At 39.1% G+C, this 19,772-nt stretch overlaps 1 protein-coding gene and 1 pseudogene across 2 annotated transcripts in view; both read right to left on the bottom strand.

Annotated features, from left to right (window-relative positions):
* Nucleotides 1-19,772, bottom strand: part of KLB (klotho beta) — a gene marked incomplete at both ends in the record, with an annotated part of 35,764 nt that overhangs the window by 13,578 nt on the left and 2,414 nt on the right. Inside the window, one exon of the mRNA XM_084232890.1 lies at nucleotides 975-1,485. Within this exon, the coding sequence (XP_084089016.1) occupies nucleotides 975-1,485 (511 nt within the window). The remainder of the gene's footprint in view (nucleotides 1-974; nucleotides 1,486-19,772) is intronic.
* LOC311170724 (cytochrome b-c1 complex subunit 7-like) lies at nucleotides 5,827-6,330 on the bottom strand (annotated as a pseudogene). Its single transcript has one exon. The product of its transcript is annotated as a cytochrome b-c1 complex subunit 7-like (transcript).

Raw genomic sequence — 19,772 nt, forward strand, 5'->3', positions numbered from 1 at the left:
TAGCTCAAGACTTAGTGGAGGAAGTAACTGCAGATGTGGTGAAAATAGCAAGAGAACTAGAAGTGGATTCTGAAGATATGATTGAATTCCTTCCATTTCATGATAAAATTGGAATTGATGAGGAATTTCTTTTTATGTATGAACTAAGAAAGTGGATTCTTGAGATGGAATCTACTCATGGTGAAGACATCCAAAACATGTTAGGATATTACATAAACTTAGTAGATAAAGAGCAGCAGGGTCTAAGAGGATTGGCTCCAGTTTTGAAAGTTCTACAGTGGATAAAATGCTATTAAACAACAGTACACACTACAGATAAATCTTCTGTGAATGGAAGAGTTGATAGATATGGCAAAATTCCTTGTTGTATTTTAAGAAATTTCCACCTCAACCTTCATAACCACAACCCTGATCAATCAGCAACCAGCAAGACCCTCCACCAGCAAAAATGCTATGACCTGATAAGAGTCAGATGATACTTAGCATTCTTTAGCAATGAAGTAAGTATTCATGTTGTTTTTAAAAACATGCTATTGCACACTTAATGGGTTATAGTATAGTCATGCATCACTTAATGATATTTCAGTCAATGAAGACCACGTATATGACTGTGGTCTCAGTAGTTTACCCAATAGCCTAGGTGTGCATGAGTGCATGAGGCTCTATCATCTAGCCTGGGTAAGTACACTCTGTGATGCTGGCCTAACAACAAAATGACCTAACAATGTATTTCTCAGAGTGTATCCCTGTCGTTAAGTGACATATGACTGTATAGTGTAAATGTGACTTTCATATACACTGGGAAAACAAAAAGTACATGTCTATGGTTTTATTGTGATATTCACTCTATTTTGGTGGTCTGCTATGGAATCCACACTATTTGTGAGGGTGCCTATATTCAAAGGTGACATTAAGTATCTAATAGGATAAGTATTCAAACTTCTTAAAAAACCTCAAGTTAAAGTGCAACCAACCTTGAAGAACCTGGTTGAGGAAATTCTTCATCATATAGATGGCTGTGGTGTCTTCTGTTTTCACATGACTGTCTGTGAACCAGCCATTCTCAGCAATCAAGATTCGGGGGTTGCCATATTCCAGTTTAATCCAGTTCAGCACTTCTCTTAAATTCAGTGACACAATCTGCCCCATTTTAGTCATGGTGTTCTTGGGCTTGAAATTGTTGGGTCCAAAGGAAAAAGCAAAGAAATCTGCTGTGCCCCTGACCTCATTCTTCTCTGCTTCAGAGAAAATGGGTAGAATGGAGAGTATCTTCTTTTTCATTACTTCCGGATAGTCGCCATCCCCGTGGATAGGGTTGGCAAACCACCCTAGCACAGACACCATGGATTGCTGGCACTTGAGGACATCCATCGTGTTTTCTGATCTATTTGGCTCAATCCAATGGGATCCCAATGTGATTGATAACCAACCCTTCTGATGAGGCCGGAAATTGATGTTGTAGTTATGCCAAACTTTTGAGTGAGCCTGATAAGAAAAAAAGATTATTAATCTTTTATTGTCCTTGCTTATGAGGGTTGTCACTTAGCCATTGGAAGTCTGCACATGGATAAAATTAATGAAGATTAGGGTGATGCTAGGGAAAGCTGCCCAGAAGCCTGGGTCACCTCAAAGTCAGCTTCTCCTGTGCTCACAACCTAATGCTTCTCCTACAAGTTTTGTTGAAAGGCAGGCAGTTCGCTAGTCCAAGCTCTAGCTTACTGCTGCTCTCCCTGGCTCCCTTCCTAGGCCCTCATGGGGCTGGGTGGTGCTGGTGAGATACCATGTGCATTAAAGGGCTCCTTCCTCTACATAAAAAAATACACTTAACAGTGATCTTTCATTGTTCTGCAGAATCTCCTTTTGGGGCCTCCTGGTGGCCTATGGGTTAAGTCACAGTGCTACCACCACCACAGCAGCCTGAGTTTGATCCCTGGCCAGGGAGCTGACCCACATGGTGTAGCAGACCCCTCCTGTCTCACCCGTTGCTCCCCTCAACAGTGTATTTCAGTAGATATTCCTGTTCTGCTCCCCACTTTGTCTCTGGTGAATCCTCTCCCCCCTCCCACCTCTGCATCTCTGGTCTGCACTCCAGTACTTCCACACAAAAATAAATAAATAAAATTAAAAAAAAAAAGGTCTTTAAAAAAATCTCCTTTTGGCCATAACTTAGAAGTTCAGGATAAGAGCCTCTAAATTCTGTACAGGGGTCATAAGAAAGTCTACCTTCTAGGCTTGTTGTGAGGACTGCATGAATTAATGTATATAAAGGGCTTTAGAACAGTGCCTACCACAGAGAAACTCATATAAACTGTAGCTATTACTACTGTTTTTATTTATTTTTATATTTTATTTATTTATTTATTTTATTTATATACCAGCTGGGGTACAGGCCAGAGGCTCGGGAGGGTGAGAGGATTCACCAGAGATAGAGTGGGGAACAGAACAGGCAGACAGACTGAAAGCACTGCTGAGGGGAGCAGCAGGCGAGACAGGAGAAGTCTGCTGCGCCATGTGGGAATCTCCCTGGCTAGCCAGGAATGGAACCTGCGCTGCAGAAGCTGCGGACAGCTTCACAGCGCTGCGCTCAACCCGCTGCACCACCAGGGAGGTCCTATTACTACTATTTTTAAAATAAGGGTGGTGGGCACTACACAAAACAGAAAAATGCGGAAAATATATGGGCTTCGGGAACAGCACCCTTGAACTTGAAGTTCAGGTACTTCTGTGTGGTCTTAGCCAAGTCACATAACCTCCCTGAAGCTCTTAGTCTCCTCAACTGAAGTTAATGTTAAAACCATTTGTAAACTTGTTATTAGATGCAGAGCTGGGTCTCCCTGGTGGCGCAAGGGGTTAAGCACCACACAATGAAGCAGTCCGCAGCCTCTGCGGCAGGAGTTTGATCCCTGGCTGGCCAGGGAGGAACCCACATGGCGCAGCAGACCTCTCCTGTCTCGCCCGCTGCTCCCCTCAGCAATGTGCTTCAGTCATTCTGCCTGTTCTGTTCCCCACTCTGTCTCCAGTGAATCCTCTCACCACCCCCCACACCTCTTGCCTGTACCCCAGCACTTGTATACATAAATAAATAAATCTTAAAAAAAATTAGATGCAGAACTACTGTGTATGTTAACTATGTAGCATAGAATAGAGCACAGGAGGTGCTGCCTGAAGACAGATGTTTTGTTATTGATCCTCCTGGAGTTTGTATCTCCAGTTGCCTCTTATAACAGAGCCTTGTGATGATTTCCAGTCTGTTTTATAGGTACTTAATGATCACTTACTCAATACCTGGCTTGACCTGTCCTGAGAAGCTGAAATAAATGGCATAGGAACTTGCCCTCAGGAAACTATGATCTTATTAGGAAAATAAGACTAAGATGTGTAAAAGAGAAACATATTTCATAAAATAAAGCATTAAATGAAAAAATATTTGAAAGCCAGAAGTCATGGTTCAGAACAGAGCTGTGAGCTATATCTGAAGGAGACACAAACTCTAAGGGCTCCAAATAAGGACTCTAGGTCTGTTCAAAGCCCAAGGCCATTCTTGGTCCCAATCAGTCATAGAATGGACTTTATCTGTGTCTCAGCCTCCTCATTCCCTGGGCATTTGACTTGCTTGCCTTGGACGTCTATCCTGGTCTCCCAGCTTCTCCTCTACTTAAATATCGCTAAAACAAGTGCACTCTCTTATTATTTTTAACTTACAAGTCTGCTTTCAGTTTTGTTCCTTAGTTTTTCTTTTGCTCCTTAGAGATCTTTTAAACTGGGTTGACTTATCTGAAAGTCTTTTTTAGGTTAAAAAAAAATGCATGATGATTCAAACCTAAAAGATCCTATGGGCCCTGAAAATATTGCATAAATCCTTTTAGGATGGAGAAAGGTAAGCATTAATGTAAGAGGTGAGGGGTCTAGAACTGGTGCCTCCTTGCTGTATGCAGGAAAATCTAAAGTAGTCCAGGTTTGGAGATATGACATCTGCCCACTTGTCCATATTTGAATTTCACTGGAAAAATCCAGAACCATTGAGCACCCAAACGTTTGTTCTCATGGTTCTTAACCTTGTTCTTCTTTCAGAGAAATGCCCAGGTTGTAATCTCTCCCTGCCTCTAACCTAAGGTTCCAGTTTCTGGAAGGGATCACAGGTGAGCACAAGACAGATTCCACCATAACTGGCCTCAGCTACTCTTTCTGGGATTTTTTAGGATTGGAATCACAATGGAAAGTCTTGGGAGCTTTTTTCTGATTCAAAACAAAATCAATGGTGCTCTACTAGAATTCGAAGGGTATAGTCTTCACTTTGTTTTAATAAACAAATGATCACTTAATCCCTTGGAGCCTCAGCATTTGTTGTCAACCATAAAAACCACAGCGGTCAGTCCCTCTCTTCAGGGCCCTTGTGCACCTCTGAAGTGTAAACTGTCAAGCCCCAAATACGTAGAAGATTCTGAGCCATAAACTAGCTGCCTTGCAAATATAACAACATCAGACATTAAAGGGATAATAAGATGGAATCAGTATAAATGTTATTAAACCTGTACTGATAGAAATGTATTAGCTCTAATAGGAAAAAAAGAGTCTCTTTAAAATACATGTTCTCTTGCATGTTTCAGTGATTATATGAAAAAAGTGCAATGGAATCATGGTTACATCAGCATTTTTAGTGGGAAACAAGACAACCTAGAAGACAACAGACATGCATCTTTGAATATCTTTCCAAGCAAGTTTTCTCTATATATATCTGAATGCGTTGTCCAGCCCCAAGGTGACCTTCACGGTCCACGGAGTCTCTTTCACCTTTGCTGGTATTTGCATAAGCTATCAAGGTATCCAGGGTTATCTCTGGTCTGGCCTGAAGACGGCCTCTCTATTCTCAGGTAGAGAATGTGGGGGAGGTTTTCTGGGTAGCCCTTATGGTTAGAACTCGATCCTATCTGCCAAGTAACAAAGTGAAAAAATATTACTCAGCTAAAGTAAGTTTGACATAAATCTTGATGAATCAGGGAAATCTACGCATGTCCTTTGGCCTGATGCTCAGAAAGTAGGTCTATTGAGAAAAATCAAATGGGGTTAGTAGGGGAGTACAACCCAGCCCCACAACCTTGCACAACAGTCGTTATGTGATTTTCCAAGGTTACCCTCTATCTTGTACAAGGCCATCTACCTTTGGAATGATTGATTTAAGGGAGCTTCAACCTTTGTTCTTTAGATTTAGTAGCTTAACAGGGAAGTCAGCAGCTTTTTTCTTTTTGAACCAGCTATCAGGGCCTAATGTCATTGAGAGACAACCAGGGGTCTAATATCTTATTCTGTTCCCTCCTCTGTTCTAACATGACTGTTTTCTTTGATGCCCTGGAAGTCCAGACGCAGATAAGTTCTAAGGATGATAGGAAGCAAATAAGATAGCTGGCACAACCGTAGAAACGAAGAATGGGTTAGAGGTCAGGAAGACATAGCAGGACGCTGGAAGATGGGATGGGCTGAGGACAGGCAACAGGCCGAGCACATCATTTAAAAAAGTCCATATTCATTCCCCAGCCAGGGAGCTACCCACATAGTGTAGCAGACCTCTCCTGCCTTGCTCGCTGCTCCCCTCAGCTCTGCATTTCAGTCAGTCTGCCTGTTCTGTTCCTCACTCCATCTCTCGTGAATCCTCTCACCCTCCCACACCTCTGGCCTGTACCCCAGTTCTTGTATGCATAAATAAATAAATCTTTATGAAAAGCCCATATATAAAGACAGCTGGTCATTGATCAAAGGTTAAGTTTTCAAATCTGCACCTGAGTTTAGTCACATTTTAGTTGAAATAGCTTCATATAAACTATATACTCATTTATTGCTGAAAATATGTAATAAAATATTAAAACTGCTAAGGAAAAATTTTTTTAACCATAGATATTTATTTAAAGTAATACATATGCAACTCAGATAAGTTCTAAATTGTATGTTTGAGGTTTAAGTAACTTCATAAAAATCCTTTGTGGACAGCTGCAGCCAGATTTTGACTACATGATTATTTCTTTGCCCATTCTTCTCTCTCTCTTCTTTCCTGAATAACCTCTTTCAGGTATTGTTCAAGGTAGAATTTATCCTCTTCGTATTTTGTCCACTGCTCTTTAGGCAAGATCTGCTGCCTGGTGGTCAGATCCAGTGCTCTCTTAATGTGAAACATGCTGTCATTATAAATGTTTTTAGGGCTTCTTTTACGTCATCATCCTCATATATTGTATCATCTCACATTAACACCAGTTTATTGAATCCTGCAGCATTGTAACATCATTTTCGAATACCCTCCAGCTACCTGCCTGATGCTGAAACAGCTGGCCTGCTCGCCATTTTGACCTGAGACCGACGCGTTTGCTAAGGAAAATTTATTTTAAAATCCCATAGCATGCTTTTCATATCTGTGTTCCCTTCTAGCATTTCCAAATATATTTCAAAACTGAAATATTGTGGACAATTTCTATGCTGTTTTCAGTCTTAACAATATAAGAATTCACCAATCTGATGAAATGTGATTTACTTTATCATCTCTTTTGATAGAAATTAATTTGTTCTTCTTCCTTTCCACCTTCTCTCTCTCTCCTTCTCTCTCCTTTCTCCATCTATTTCTGTCTTTCTGTCATAAATAGTGTTATAATAACTAACTTTGAGTATATAATTTTATTTTATTTTATTTTATTTTTTTTAAAGATTTATTTTATTTATTTATACAAGCACTGGGTACAGTCAGAAGCACGGGAGGGTGAGAGAATTCACCAGAGCCAGAGCGGGGAGCAGAGCAGGCAGAAGGACCGAAGTACACTGCTGAGGGGAGCAGCGGGCGGCAGGAGATGTCTGCGCGCCATGTGGGACCCTCCTCCGGTGGCCGGGGAGCAGCCGGGGATCGAACTGGCGCCGCAGAGGCAGCGGGCAGCTTCGCAACCCAGCGTTCAACCGCTGCGCCACCGGGGAGGCCCTTATTTTATTTTATTTTATTTTTTTAAGATTTATTTATTTGTGCAATCAAGAACTGGGGTACAGCCCAGAGGTGTGAGGGGTGAGAGGATTTACCAGAGACAGAGTGGGGAACAGAACAGACAGATTGACTGAAATACACTGCTGAGGGGAGCAGTGGGCGAGGCAGGAGAGGTTCGCCGCACCATGTGGGTTGCTCCCTGGCCAGGGATTGAACTCTTGCTGTAGTGGCTGCTGATAGCTTCATATGTTGTGTCTTAACCCCTTGCGCCACCAGGGAGGCCCTGAGAATATAATTTTAATTTGAATTATCTTCTTTTGTAAATCCAGGAGTAGACTAGGTATTTTTTAAAATCATTTTACATATTTCCAAATTGTTTCCCACAAATTCTGTCCACTGATGTGAGTATTTTTTGACTGCTTCAAAATGTGGTTGCTCTATTTGGGAGATATATGGCCATCAAACATGATAGAAACATGTTATTCACCTATATAATACTACAGGGGACAGGACCCTGGTCTTGAAAGCAGGAGGCCCCATTCCACTGCTGGTCCTGATGATTTATCTTGGATAGATCATTTCCCTCTCATCAGTCTCAGTTACTGCCTCCATTCTACTGGGCTAAAAAGAAACACCCTACAGAAACGTTGTGAAGATTGAATGAGGTAATATAAGTGATGACCCTATGAAGACTACACAAATGTAAATTTGTAGCTCACCACAGCCACTGCAGCACAAGTTCTATCCTTGGCCAGGGAGCAGCCCACATGGAGCAGCAGACCTCTCCTGACTTGCCCACTGCTCCCCTCAGCAGTGTATTTCAGTCGATCTGCCTGTCTGTTCCCCACTCTGTCTCTGATGAATCCTCTCACCTCCTACAACTATGGCCTGTACCCCAGTTCTTATATGTAAATAATAAATCCTAAAAAAAAAAAAAAGTTGTGTGGGCAGGAAGAGTCTCCTGCAGATCATCTTCCTTACCTGTTGTGCTTCATGGCTGATATGTTTGCCCTCTCTTATTTTTTGCAGCTGATTGCATTTAATTCATTGTCTATTTGGACTGGGATTAATTTCAGTTTGAATTATCTCATCTACTTAGCACTTCTTTATATTAGTATCATGTTTCCTACTAATTATAATTGCTGCTCTTTCATATTATTTAACATATTTATTGGTACTTAAGGCATATGAACTTCACTATTCATTGCTTAAAAATTATTTCCTTAAATATATATTACGTGACTTATTTTCTCTCTCTCTTTTTTAAAGATTTATTTATTGGGCCTCCCCAGTGATGCAGGGGGTTGAGCCCAGTGCTGCGAAGCTGTCTGGAGCCTCTGCAGCGCTGGTTCGATTCCCGGCTGGCCAGGGAGATACCCACATGGTGTGACAGACCTCTCCTGTCTCGCCTGCTGCTCCCCTCGCAGTGTACTTCAGTCCGTCTGCCTGTTCTGCTCCCCGCTCTGTCTCTGGTGAATCCTCTTACCCTCGCTTACCTCTGGCCAGTACCCCAGTTCTTGTATAAAAATAAATAAATCTCCAAGATGAAAATGCATCATTGTGCAAAAATGAAAAAATGATGTAAAAAATATATAAAATAAAAAAAATTAAGATTTATTTATTCATAGAAGACCTGGGGTGTAGGCCAGAGACCTGGGGTGTAGGGCCTGGGGTGTAGACCAGGCCCTCACTGGTGGGGGATTCACCAGAAACAGAGTGGGGAGCAGAACAGGTAAATCTACTGAAATACACTGCTGAGGGGCCCAGCAGGTGAAGCAGGAGAGGCTGTTCCTATACTACTGGGGAGTCCCGTGACTTATTTTCCTAAAATCATTTTGGACAATTTGAAACTCTTTTGGAAGCAATATCCTATCCTCATTATTCTTAAGAGAAAATTTAAATATTAACAAAAGTTACCAACTGTCCTAAAGAAAATATCCATCATATATTTTTTTAAGATTTATTTATTTTATTTTTTAAAGATTTATTTATTTATTTATACAAGCACTGGGTACAGTCAGAAGCGCAGGGGATGAGAGAATTCACCAGAGCCAGAGCAGGGAGCAGAACAGGCAGAAGGTCCGAAGTACACTGCTGAGGGGAGCAGTGGGCGGCAGGAGAGGTCTGCGCGCCATGTGGGACCCTCCTCTGGTGGCCCAGGAGCAGCCGGGGATTGAACCGGCACTGCAGAGGCTGCGGGCAGCTTTGCAACTCAGCGCTCAACCGCTGCGCCACCGGGGAGGCCCCCATCATATTTTTTAACAGCTCAAATTTGTGTTTCCTGTAGTTGAAACAACTCAGTCAAGATCATATTAAAATCCATCTTAGTGAATTTTCTTTTCAATTATATGTACAAGTTGTAATAAATCATTGACTGCACTCAATTTGTATAGTTTCAGGATATCACTATAAGAATTATGTAAAAGCTAAACTTGAATACATTTTTCCTTTAAAACAATGGTCCTTGAACTGTTGTAGAATTATAATTTCAGATTAGTATCACTATATTAAACTAATGCCTGAGCTAGACTGTAAACCTGGCAGCACAAGGGAAGCAGGTCTAGAATAAAGTTCATAATTTAATTAAATGAAGCATCTGTGGATTTTCCCAGATATTAAAAGGGAGTAGAAGAAATCAATATTAGCAAATTGGTGTTTTATTGTAGTTCATATTCCTTGCCCAAGGAGAACATTTGCATGCCAACTCTGTAGAGGGTAGAATGAAATTTTACATTCCACTTTGTCTGCTATTACATTCACAATAGTGATTCTGCTAGTAATTTTTGCACGCAAAAGGACCTTATGATTGAAGCTAATGTAGCCTAGGTTGATGACTTGAAGCCTTTCCTCAGCACTTAGAAACAAAAAGTTACAGATAGTCAATTTTGGGCCTCCCTGGTGGCGCAAGGGGTTACGTCTCAGCGCTATGAAGCTGTCCACAGCCACTGCAGCACAAGTTTGATGGGTGTGTGGCAAGGGAACTGACCCACATGGCCCAGCAGGCCTCTCCTGTCTTGCCCACTGCTCCCCTTAGCAGTGTATTTCAGTAGATCCACTTGTTCTGCTCCCCACTCTGTCTCTGAATCTTCACACTCCTCCACACCTCTGGCCTACACCCCAGCTCTTGTATGCATAAGTAAATAAATAAATCTTTAAAAATAAAAAAATAAAAAGTCAATTTAGAAAATTTCCCATCACTCTGGAAATTACATGTCATGTAATTATTATAATAACAAAAACAGGTCCTACGATTTGGGGACCTGTCATTTTCTATGAACCCAAGGAAAGCCAAGCTTCAGGCCCCTCACTTTCATGGGTCCCTATTAATGTTTTAGGTGGGTTGGGACCCAGGTTGTGATTGAAAGTATTTCTGATTAATTCTCTAAAGAGCCCTCAGAGGGGAAAAATCTGAATTTCCAAGCTTCAGTAATTTGTTACGATATTTTTCTAATTCTAAATAAAGACTTCAGTTCTGACTATTGTGACCATGATCTTTTCTTTTTTTCTCTTAAAGAGGGCCACCAGATGTGTCAGTCTTAGACCCCACCAATGGATCCAGACCTGACCTATGGGCTTCTTGCTATATCTGTTTGTTCACAGTAGTGTGTACAGATGCCCAGGAAAGAAGCTGACATAGAAGATTTGTTGAATGAAAGTCCTTTATGGACCAGTTAGGTGTTAGTTGCTTGACTTATGTTGCTGGTAATCCGATCTTTGTGAGGCAGATCTTATTTTTCCCATTTTAGAGAAGAAATTGAAGTTCACTAAGGCTGGACAGTGGTGGAACTAGGATTTGAACCCAGGTCTCTCTAATCACTTTATTCTACAATACTGTTTTCTGTATATCCCACCAATTCTAAATTTTGAAGCTTCTGGAAAAAGGCCGTTTGATGTAAACCATAAAATAGTGTTTTAAAATTGTATTTTCTTTTTGCTATACTTGATTAATAAAAGAACTAAACAGCCTTAGAATGAGGGTACCATATTGCACTCTTACATTCTAAAAGGCAAGTATCTCTATATTTCTGGAATTCAGGGTTACATAAAAAGGTCACGGAGGACTTGTCAGCAAATTGGGGTATTCAGAAAACCACAGAATTGTACAATGTCTAGTGCAAGGGACAGCATTTATGTGGAATCTCTGTACTTTTTCCCTAGAACTAGCAATATTGACATTGGATATTGTTCTCACTGGTGTCAGAGGCTAAATGGGTCCTATAGAGACCACCTCTACACTGCATAGTCTTGACTGAGGATGGTTCTCTTTACATCACTGGAAACGAGAGACTGAAAGGACAGGGATACTGTACTTATATAGCACTTAGAACACCACCACCATCAAACAAATCATAATTAGTGGTCCTTAAAGATGAGTGATTCTCATAACCAATAAAAATAGATTAGTGACTAAACTACAGACCTTAGAAAAGTAATAATATAAAGAGTAATAAGAACTAGTGTGACTAGTGCCAAATGTGTACTGTTCTAAGTGCTTTCCATATACTATCTCATCCAATCCTCACTATTATCACTCTCATTTTAGAGGAGAGGAAACAGAGCAGAGAGTCGTAGGTGACTTGTCAAACTTCAGGAGCTAAATTAAGCCCAGCCTTTACTGCTCTTGGGCCTGTGCTCTTGTCTGCTAATTCGAATTAGAGGGCAAACCTTAGAGGTCAGTTGGTCCAATTGAATTCTTTTTCCATTATAGGTGAAGAAGCTTAAACCTAAGAAATGAGTGACTTGCCCAAGGTCTCTGTTAGTGGCAAAGCTAGAAGTAGAACTAAATCCTTCAGCTTTCTAGTTCCCTGTTTTTCAGGACATCATGCAAATTAAATTATGTGCCTTTGTGAGATATAATTTTACATCTTATACCCAAAGGTGATTGAATAAGTTATAAAAATATTCAAAGAGTGTGTTCCACAAGGCACAAAATGGACCTGTAGTCTTGAGAGAGACTTGCGACAGTGTTGGGTGCCAGGAACACTAAGAAGATATGGCACATGGCGAGCAGACCTCTCCTGCGGTGCCCGCTGCTCCCCTCAGCAGTGTGTTTTGTCGTTCTGCCTGTTCTTTTCCCCGCTCTGGCTCTGGTGAATTCTTTTACCCTCCCGCGCTTCTGACTGTACCCAGTGCTTGTATAAATAAATAAATCTTTAAAAAAAAAGAAGAAGAAGATGTGGCAACCTGGTGCTCATAGTTTTGGTTATGTCTCCAGCCAACCTCACCGGCTGACCACCTTAGTGCCACCAAGTCAATGGGAGAATTTATCAGCATTGTCTTCTGTTTTTCCCCCCAATCTTCATAGAAGTTATAGATATCAACAAAAGCAAGTTTAGATAAATCATTCTAGCTTATCTCTTTCCTTCAACCCATGGATATTCTTTCATCTTTTTCTTCATTCTTCATTCATTTACAATGATTGTTTCCTTAAATTCAACCCTACAAACATTTATTTAACAAAACCAAGGCACTGTGGGAAGCATTTAGGGAAAAAGTAACATCTAGCTCCTGCCTTCAGAAGACCTTTGACCTATTGGAGAGTACAGTACAGTTAAGTAGAATTAAAAAAGTATACTTTTATGTTTCAATATTTGGAAATGATAAGCAAAGCTTTGTGTGATAATGTGTTTCAAATTATTAAAAATATGATTCTATGTTGTATGGTTTTTTTCTTTCTTTTAAGATTTATTTATTTTATACAAGAACTGGGGTACAGGTCAGAAGCGCGGGAGGGTGAGAGAATTCACCAGAGCCAGAGCGGGGAGCAGAACAGGCAGACGGACCGAAGATAGTGCTGAGGGGAGCAGCAGGTGAGGCAGGAGAGGTCTGCTGCGCCATGTGGGGTTCTCCCTGGCCGTTGGGGAATCGAACCGGTGCTGCAGATGCTGCGGATATGCAGCACGACACTCAACCGCTGCGCCAGTGGGGAGGCCCTACGGCGTGTGTTTTTATATAATTAGAAAAGTCTATAAGTTGTTACTTCTGAGGTTTGAGTTTAGGGACAAAAAAAAAGGGAGGCTTTTCATTTTTAACCTTATGTCTTTCTGTACTGTTTGGATATTGGTTGAAGTAAAAATGCATTATTTTTATAATTAAAAAAAAACTAGAGAATTGATTGAAATAGCTTCTGTCAGTGAACTTAATTTTGCTTGCAATCACTCTTCAGTTTCTCCAAAGTTCAAAAAAATCTCAAAAGAAAAAAAGACTTAAAATAAAGTTCACTTATTCTGTATTTCATTACATATTAAAGAATGCTTTTTTAATCCCTAATAATATGTTGCTGCTCAAAGGTAAAAGGAGGAGACCTACAATACCTACTTGATTAACAAGAAAGAAGAACTGATAACAGTAAGCCCCAGGCTTCTATTTAAGACTCAGTTAAGAAACAATGTTAAGAGGAACCAAGCAATGGACTTCACCAAATACTGAAAGATAGTGGTTTTCACCAGCTTCAGGGCTCCCCCAAACATTTTTAAGTAACACTACTAGATCACCCATGAACCACTTAATTTGCTTCTGTGATTTACTTTTATTGATTAGTAAGTTCAAAGGGTCTAGTCTATTCTCAGCATCCGTACAGCAAGAGAAATGTTAATGCTCCCTAGTTTTAATTATACCTTTTTCTTTTAATTTAGACTATTTTCTGATGTCGTTTCTCAGTAAGACACTTTATATGCAATCAAATGACATATCTTATGCAACAAACATATAATGTTCCCTCTATTCATAGTTGCAAGGACATAACATGCTTTCTATTATTTACAATATTTTCTGATCTCCATTTGAGCCTAATTTTCCATGTATGAGAGTGTTCATATCAAATCAAGCTGTTTAAATATGATCATAATGTTATTCTCTGAGCATTTATAATTACATTTATTTAAACTCCTGTTAATCATTCACTGAAGTAAAACTTTTCCTATTTAATGGTTAGAAAAGGTAAATATTGCTCTCTTGAAGGTTTTAGAATACCAATTGTAGTCTAAAAAATAGTTTTTTTTAAACATGACTAATATCTGGCAATGATATTCTCATTATAGAAACACTTTTTGACAATTCTCATTCACAAGCAATTTTCATCATTTATTTAAATGTGATTAGAAACAGCTATACGAATGCTAATTTTAACTTGTTTGACCAATATTTCCTGTAATTTGTTAGAGGTGTCTTAGGTCCTAATGAAAATGAGTTGGGATTATAATATAAGAACTATGTATTGGCTAATAAAATGAAAATTGTGTTAAAATATGCTTAATAGTGTTTCCAGAAACACACAGATGATTTAACATCACTTTAATGAGATACAGGAGTTTTGAGCAATTAAAAATTTAAATCATGGGAACAAATGAAAAATTTTATGGTTAATGTATGTGTTGGGGGGATAAACTGCTCATTTATTTTGTGGACAGATAACATGTTTTCATCTTTAAATAGAAAAATCAAATACCTATTGAATCCGCATCAACACAAGAAGCTTTGAGGCTGTAAATTCTTTTTCATTGAAGCTAGGTAACTGATTCATGTCCTCTACCCTTTCTAGTTTGGTTTCACATAAATAAGATTTGAACCTTTTTAAAAATTAAATTTGTTACCCCTTTCCATGTCTACATAACTTTGAGGTTACATTTTTACTCTTCCATGTGAAGATTTGAATTTTGGCTTTGACACTCTTGGTTGTGTAACCTCAGGCAAATTTCCTGCTTCAGTTTCATGAACCATAAAATGATTTAAGAATATCTATCTAGTAGGGTTGATAGGAGAATTAAAATGACATATGAAAATTACCTTGACACTGTAGTAAGCATGTACCTGACAGTAGTAAGCATGCAATAAAATATTCTCCTTATAATAGTAATTATTAAAAATGTGTAGAAAGTAAAAATTTATTTACAATAATTATCTCAACCTTCCATTTTGCCTTAAGAACTAAGGCAAATTGATCTATGATTGATCTCTGATCTTCTCCCCTCTTCTGTGTGTGATTTTTTTTCCTCTTCTTTTTTTATTGGTGTGGAAGAGGAAGTGGTAGAAGGTAGAAAATAAGTTTTCATTAACCTTAATTTTTCTGTTCTTCATTGACAACCCAACCTTAAAAAGGGATTTTAAAATTTTTAATTTTCTTTATTTTTTTTTAAAGATTTATTTATGCATACAGTAACTGGGGTATAGGCCAGAGGTGTGGGGTGGGGTGGGGTGAAAGGATTCACCAGAGACAGAGCAGGGAGCAGATCAGGCAGATCTACTGAAATACATGGCTGAGGGGAGCAGCCGGTGAGACAGGATAGGTCTGCTGCTCCAAGTGGGTTTCTCCCTGGTCTGCCAGGGATTGAATTCGTGCTGCAGTGGCTTGGCTGGCCATAGCTTGATAGCGCTGTCTTTAACCCCTGTGCCACCAGGGAGGCCCAGTTTTAATCCTTTCTGAGACAAAGTAAATTTTCCTTTAATAGAAAATAGCCAATTAAATTACTTATTGCTACCTAATGTAAACCATACACCCAACTTTGCAGTGGCTTATTGGAAGAATGAATGATGCTAAGGAAGTCTAAGAGGGCCTCCCTGGAGGTGCAAGGGGTTAAGTCGCGGCACTATGAAGCTATCACCAGCCACTGCAGCAGGAGTTTGATCCCCAGCCAAGGAGTTAACCCACATAGCACAGCAGACCTCTCCTGTCTCACCCGCTGCTCCCCTCAGCAGTGTATTTCAGTACATCTGCCTGTTCTGCTCCCCACTCTGTCTCTGTTGAATCCTCTCACCCTCCCGCACCTCTGGCCTGTACCCCAGCTCTTGGATGCATAAAATAAATCTTTTAAAAAAAGAAAGAAAGAAAGCTTAAGACAAAGTTCCTCAAGAGATGGAAAAACAGGGAAGAAACAAAGTCTAACCCAAGGCTTAGAAAACAGTTGGAGAGGCCTTGACTTAGAGTAGGGTTTCTCAACAGTTCTTGTCCTAAAACCCTCTTTCTCACTATGAAGCAATCGCCTGCATCTTCGGGGAATTAAAAAGATCATTTATTTGTGTGTGGTACACATGAAGTGTTGACATATATTTTATCTAAATTTGTCTTATTAAAGACTGGGTTATAAAGTTTAGTAAAAATACATTTAAGATATTTAGAAATAAACTATTAACATTTTCTCTTTTTTTGTATGGGAGATAACATTAGGTGTAACAAAGATGAAAATGTTTTATCTTAAATATTCCATATTTATTTTAAGGATATTAGGAAATGCTGGCCTAAAATATATAGAAGAATATAAAATTTCCTTCCAAAATAAACATTTAGAAAAGTGTTTTAGAGAATATTAGTACATATGGTACTTGAATATACAGACAAGCAAGAAAGCCAGCATGAAATGATGCACAAAAAAACCAAATTCTTTAAAACAAGATGTTAACACACGAAAAATGGATAAAAATATCTTATATAACATTTTGTTTGTAGTCTTGCATTTTGCTTTAAAAAGTGCGAGCTTTGAAGAGGTAGGTTTAATGTTTTGTTCATAGGTCACTATAAGAGAAGTGGTTTGGGGCAGCTCTTTCAAGCATTTTGCAAGTAGCGCATAGCCAGTAGGGACTGTCTTTATTCCCACTAGTGCAGAGCCAAGCTAGATAGTCTTCAATACCATGTCTCCATTTGGTATTTTTATTTTTATATTTTTTAAAGATATATTTATGCATACAACAGCTGGGGTACAGGCCAGAGATATGGGGGGTGGGGTGTGTGTGAGGATCTACCAGAGACAGAGCAGGGAACAGACAGGTGGATTGATGGAAATACACTTCTGAGGGGAGCAGCGGGCAAGACAGGAGAGGTCGGCCATGCCATGTGGGTTTCTCCCTGCCCGGCCTGGGATCGAACTCGTGCTACAGAGGCTGCGGATTGCTTCATAGTGCGGTGCTTAATCCCTTGCACCACCAGGGAGGCCACATTTGGTATTTTTAAAGCACTGTTTCTTCTCCCCAAACTTCCTGAGAGTCTATCAATTAGAGTTTATATATGCAGCTTATCTATATGGAGAAAATCTCCTTGATGTAATTTTGTAAAATTATTATTGTTCTTATGTCATCGTATTGGTTCTATTTCAATGCCTTGGTTCTTTGTACTTTATGTTTTTCACCATTGTTTTGCAGGTATAAATCAGTGGCTCTCAAAGGAGAGAAGGGAGAGGAGTTTTATCCTCCCTCCTCCTATAGGACACTTTGGCCAGTTCTGGAGACATTTCTGATTGTCACAATCCTGGGGACAGAGGTGGCACTGACATCTAGTGTGGCAACACAGGGTTTGCTGCTAAACATCCTAGAATGCACAGGACAGCCCACCACAACAAAGAATTATCTGACCCGGAATGTCAATAGCGCTGAGGCTGAGAAATCTTGGTGCTGGGTAAACAGTACCTGTCTATGAAAAATAATGACTTGGAGCTATGAAATGATCAAGACTGTCATGGAAACTTTTAGTATGGGAATTAACTGAATGAATGACCATTTCATGAGCAAATTCATCTCAACAACATCTTTGCACTTTTACTCAGAGGCTCTCAAATGTTTCATTTTAAGATGGTGGAAAATCTACACATTTAAATTATTATGCATATTTATTGATTTAAAAATTGAATGAAAACAGGCAACTATTGCTGCTTTTATTAATGTGAAGCCTTGGGGCTTCACTGATCCAAGGGATGAGCACATAGTCCAAACAGCTGGAATATGTCTCTGGGATGAAAAAAAAATGAAGTTGTGAAAAAGAAATCTTTCCTCTACAAATGAGAGGATGATGCCAACCCATAAGGAGAAATAGATATGAAAGACAGAAGATAAAGGTCTTGTGAATGTGTCATGTTTACTGTGTGCCTCCATTCCTGAGTTGGTTACTAAACTAGGAAATTGCTCCTTTTAAAAAAATTAATTTGAATTAGGTTTCTACCACTTGCAACTAAAAGAGTTATGACTAACATACCACTAGGTTAATATAGGCAGCATTTGAGGAATTAGCAATAGTGCAATGAAATATGAATTTTGAACTTGAGATTGGTCCTTTAATGACAAAGTTCTAAGATAGAAATTCTAAACCACTCATTCAGCAAACATTCACACCTAGCATGTACCTAATAAACTGTGCTAGGTGCTAGGCACAAAAAGACAAAACACAGTCTTTGCTTTCAAGGAACTCTCATACCATATAATATGAGTGCTATGTTAAAAGCAAGCACACGGAAACTCAAGGAGGGGCACTTAGCCCCAAAGGATCAAGAATAGTTTAGAGGTGGTGACTGCCTAAACTGAGCCTTGAGGACATTAGATGGTTAAAGCAGGGAATAAGGGCATTCTGTTTGGATAGAACACTAGCAGAGATTGAGAGAAGAGGAATACTATGTTAAAGTTGAGGCGGTTAGTAGGAATACATTTTGGTGGAGCAACAGGTACAGAGGACTGGGCCAGTAGCCACAGAGGAGACTGGAATAAAGGCCAGTGTCTTGACAATACTGATGAAAAATAGGGATTTTATCCGCAAAGCTTTGGGGAGCCGCTAATGAATTTTACACAGAGGGTGGGCAACATGATGCATGTTACAAATATAACAGTGAAATGGAGAATAGTAGATATTTGGCAAGATTGTTACAAAAATTATAGATAACAGTTGAAGCTATGATCACCATGATCACCATCGTCAAGCCAAAAATTGCATCCATTTTCTTTTCCAAATATTGCTATAAACTCAAAATGGAGCATCCAGTTAGGTGTGATTTTTACCTAAGGTTTAGACTCACTTTAAGGTCATCACTAAGTCTGTAATAAAATGGAATCTAAATTCCAAGTCAGTCTCAGGAGTGGCTAGACCATTCTGTTTCTCTAAACCAGGGTATTTCAGACTGAGATGGCATTTCCAAGATCCTCCTGAAACTAAAAGGACCCATATCCACAAAGAAATCTTTTCAATATCTGAGGATTGGGAAGTAAAGTGGTGTTTGACATATATCCATGGCCTTATATTGACATTTTAGTTCTTATATTAGTCTTTTAAAATATTTTATTTATAATAATTTATATTAGACTTTTTAAAACTCAATAAATGCTTCTTGGACTGAAATGCTAAAAACTGCTTCTTCTGGGTCAAGAAGGAGGAAATTCTTTGCAACATGAAACATCAAATCAATCTTTTCTATATTAAAAAAGGACAAAGGGACAAGTGGAAAAAATAAGTTCACTTCAGGCTACCAACCCATTGCAAGATTTCTCTCTGGTGCTATAAGTCAGTGGGTCATGTAGCACATTCACTTTTTGACTGATTTCAAGGGCCCCTTTACACTCCTTATTTGGGTTAGTGATTTAGAAATTTTAAAGGGATAGAAGAAATTCTTTGTAAAACACAGTAACTTTAAAAAATGTAGTCCCTCAATTTAAAACAATAAAATCTATCTCACAGTGTGCTAATTTGTGTTAAAGGCAACAGCTTATCACAAATTAGAGGAAAATGGAAAACATATGAAAATATGGCATTTTATAAGTTAAGTTTGGAAGGAACAGGTATTTGCTACTTAACATTTTCTCCTATTTATTTTTATCAGATAGCCGTGTTTATGGCTTTAACCACCAAAACATGTTTTTCATGAAAATTTGGATTGTTAACATTTTTCCAGATAACCAAAGCATTTAAACAATTTAGAATATTTTTCTGTAGAAGAAGATTAAAATGAACATATACATCATTTATTTGTATAGAAAACCAAAGAAGAAACCAACAGTAGTTTTTTTGAGGTTGAAATTGTCAGGTGGAGAGGAATTTAATTGTTTCACTTTACATCCTTTGGTATAATCTGCT

The sequence above is a fragment of the Talpa europaea genome (genome assembly GCF_964194135.1).
Source record: "Talpa europaea genome assembly, chromosome: 5".
Classification (NCBI taxonomy): Eukaryota; Metazoa; Chordata; class Mammalia; order Eulipotyphla; family Talpidae; genus Talpa; species Talpa europaea.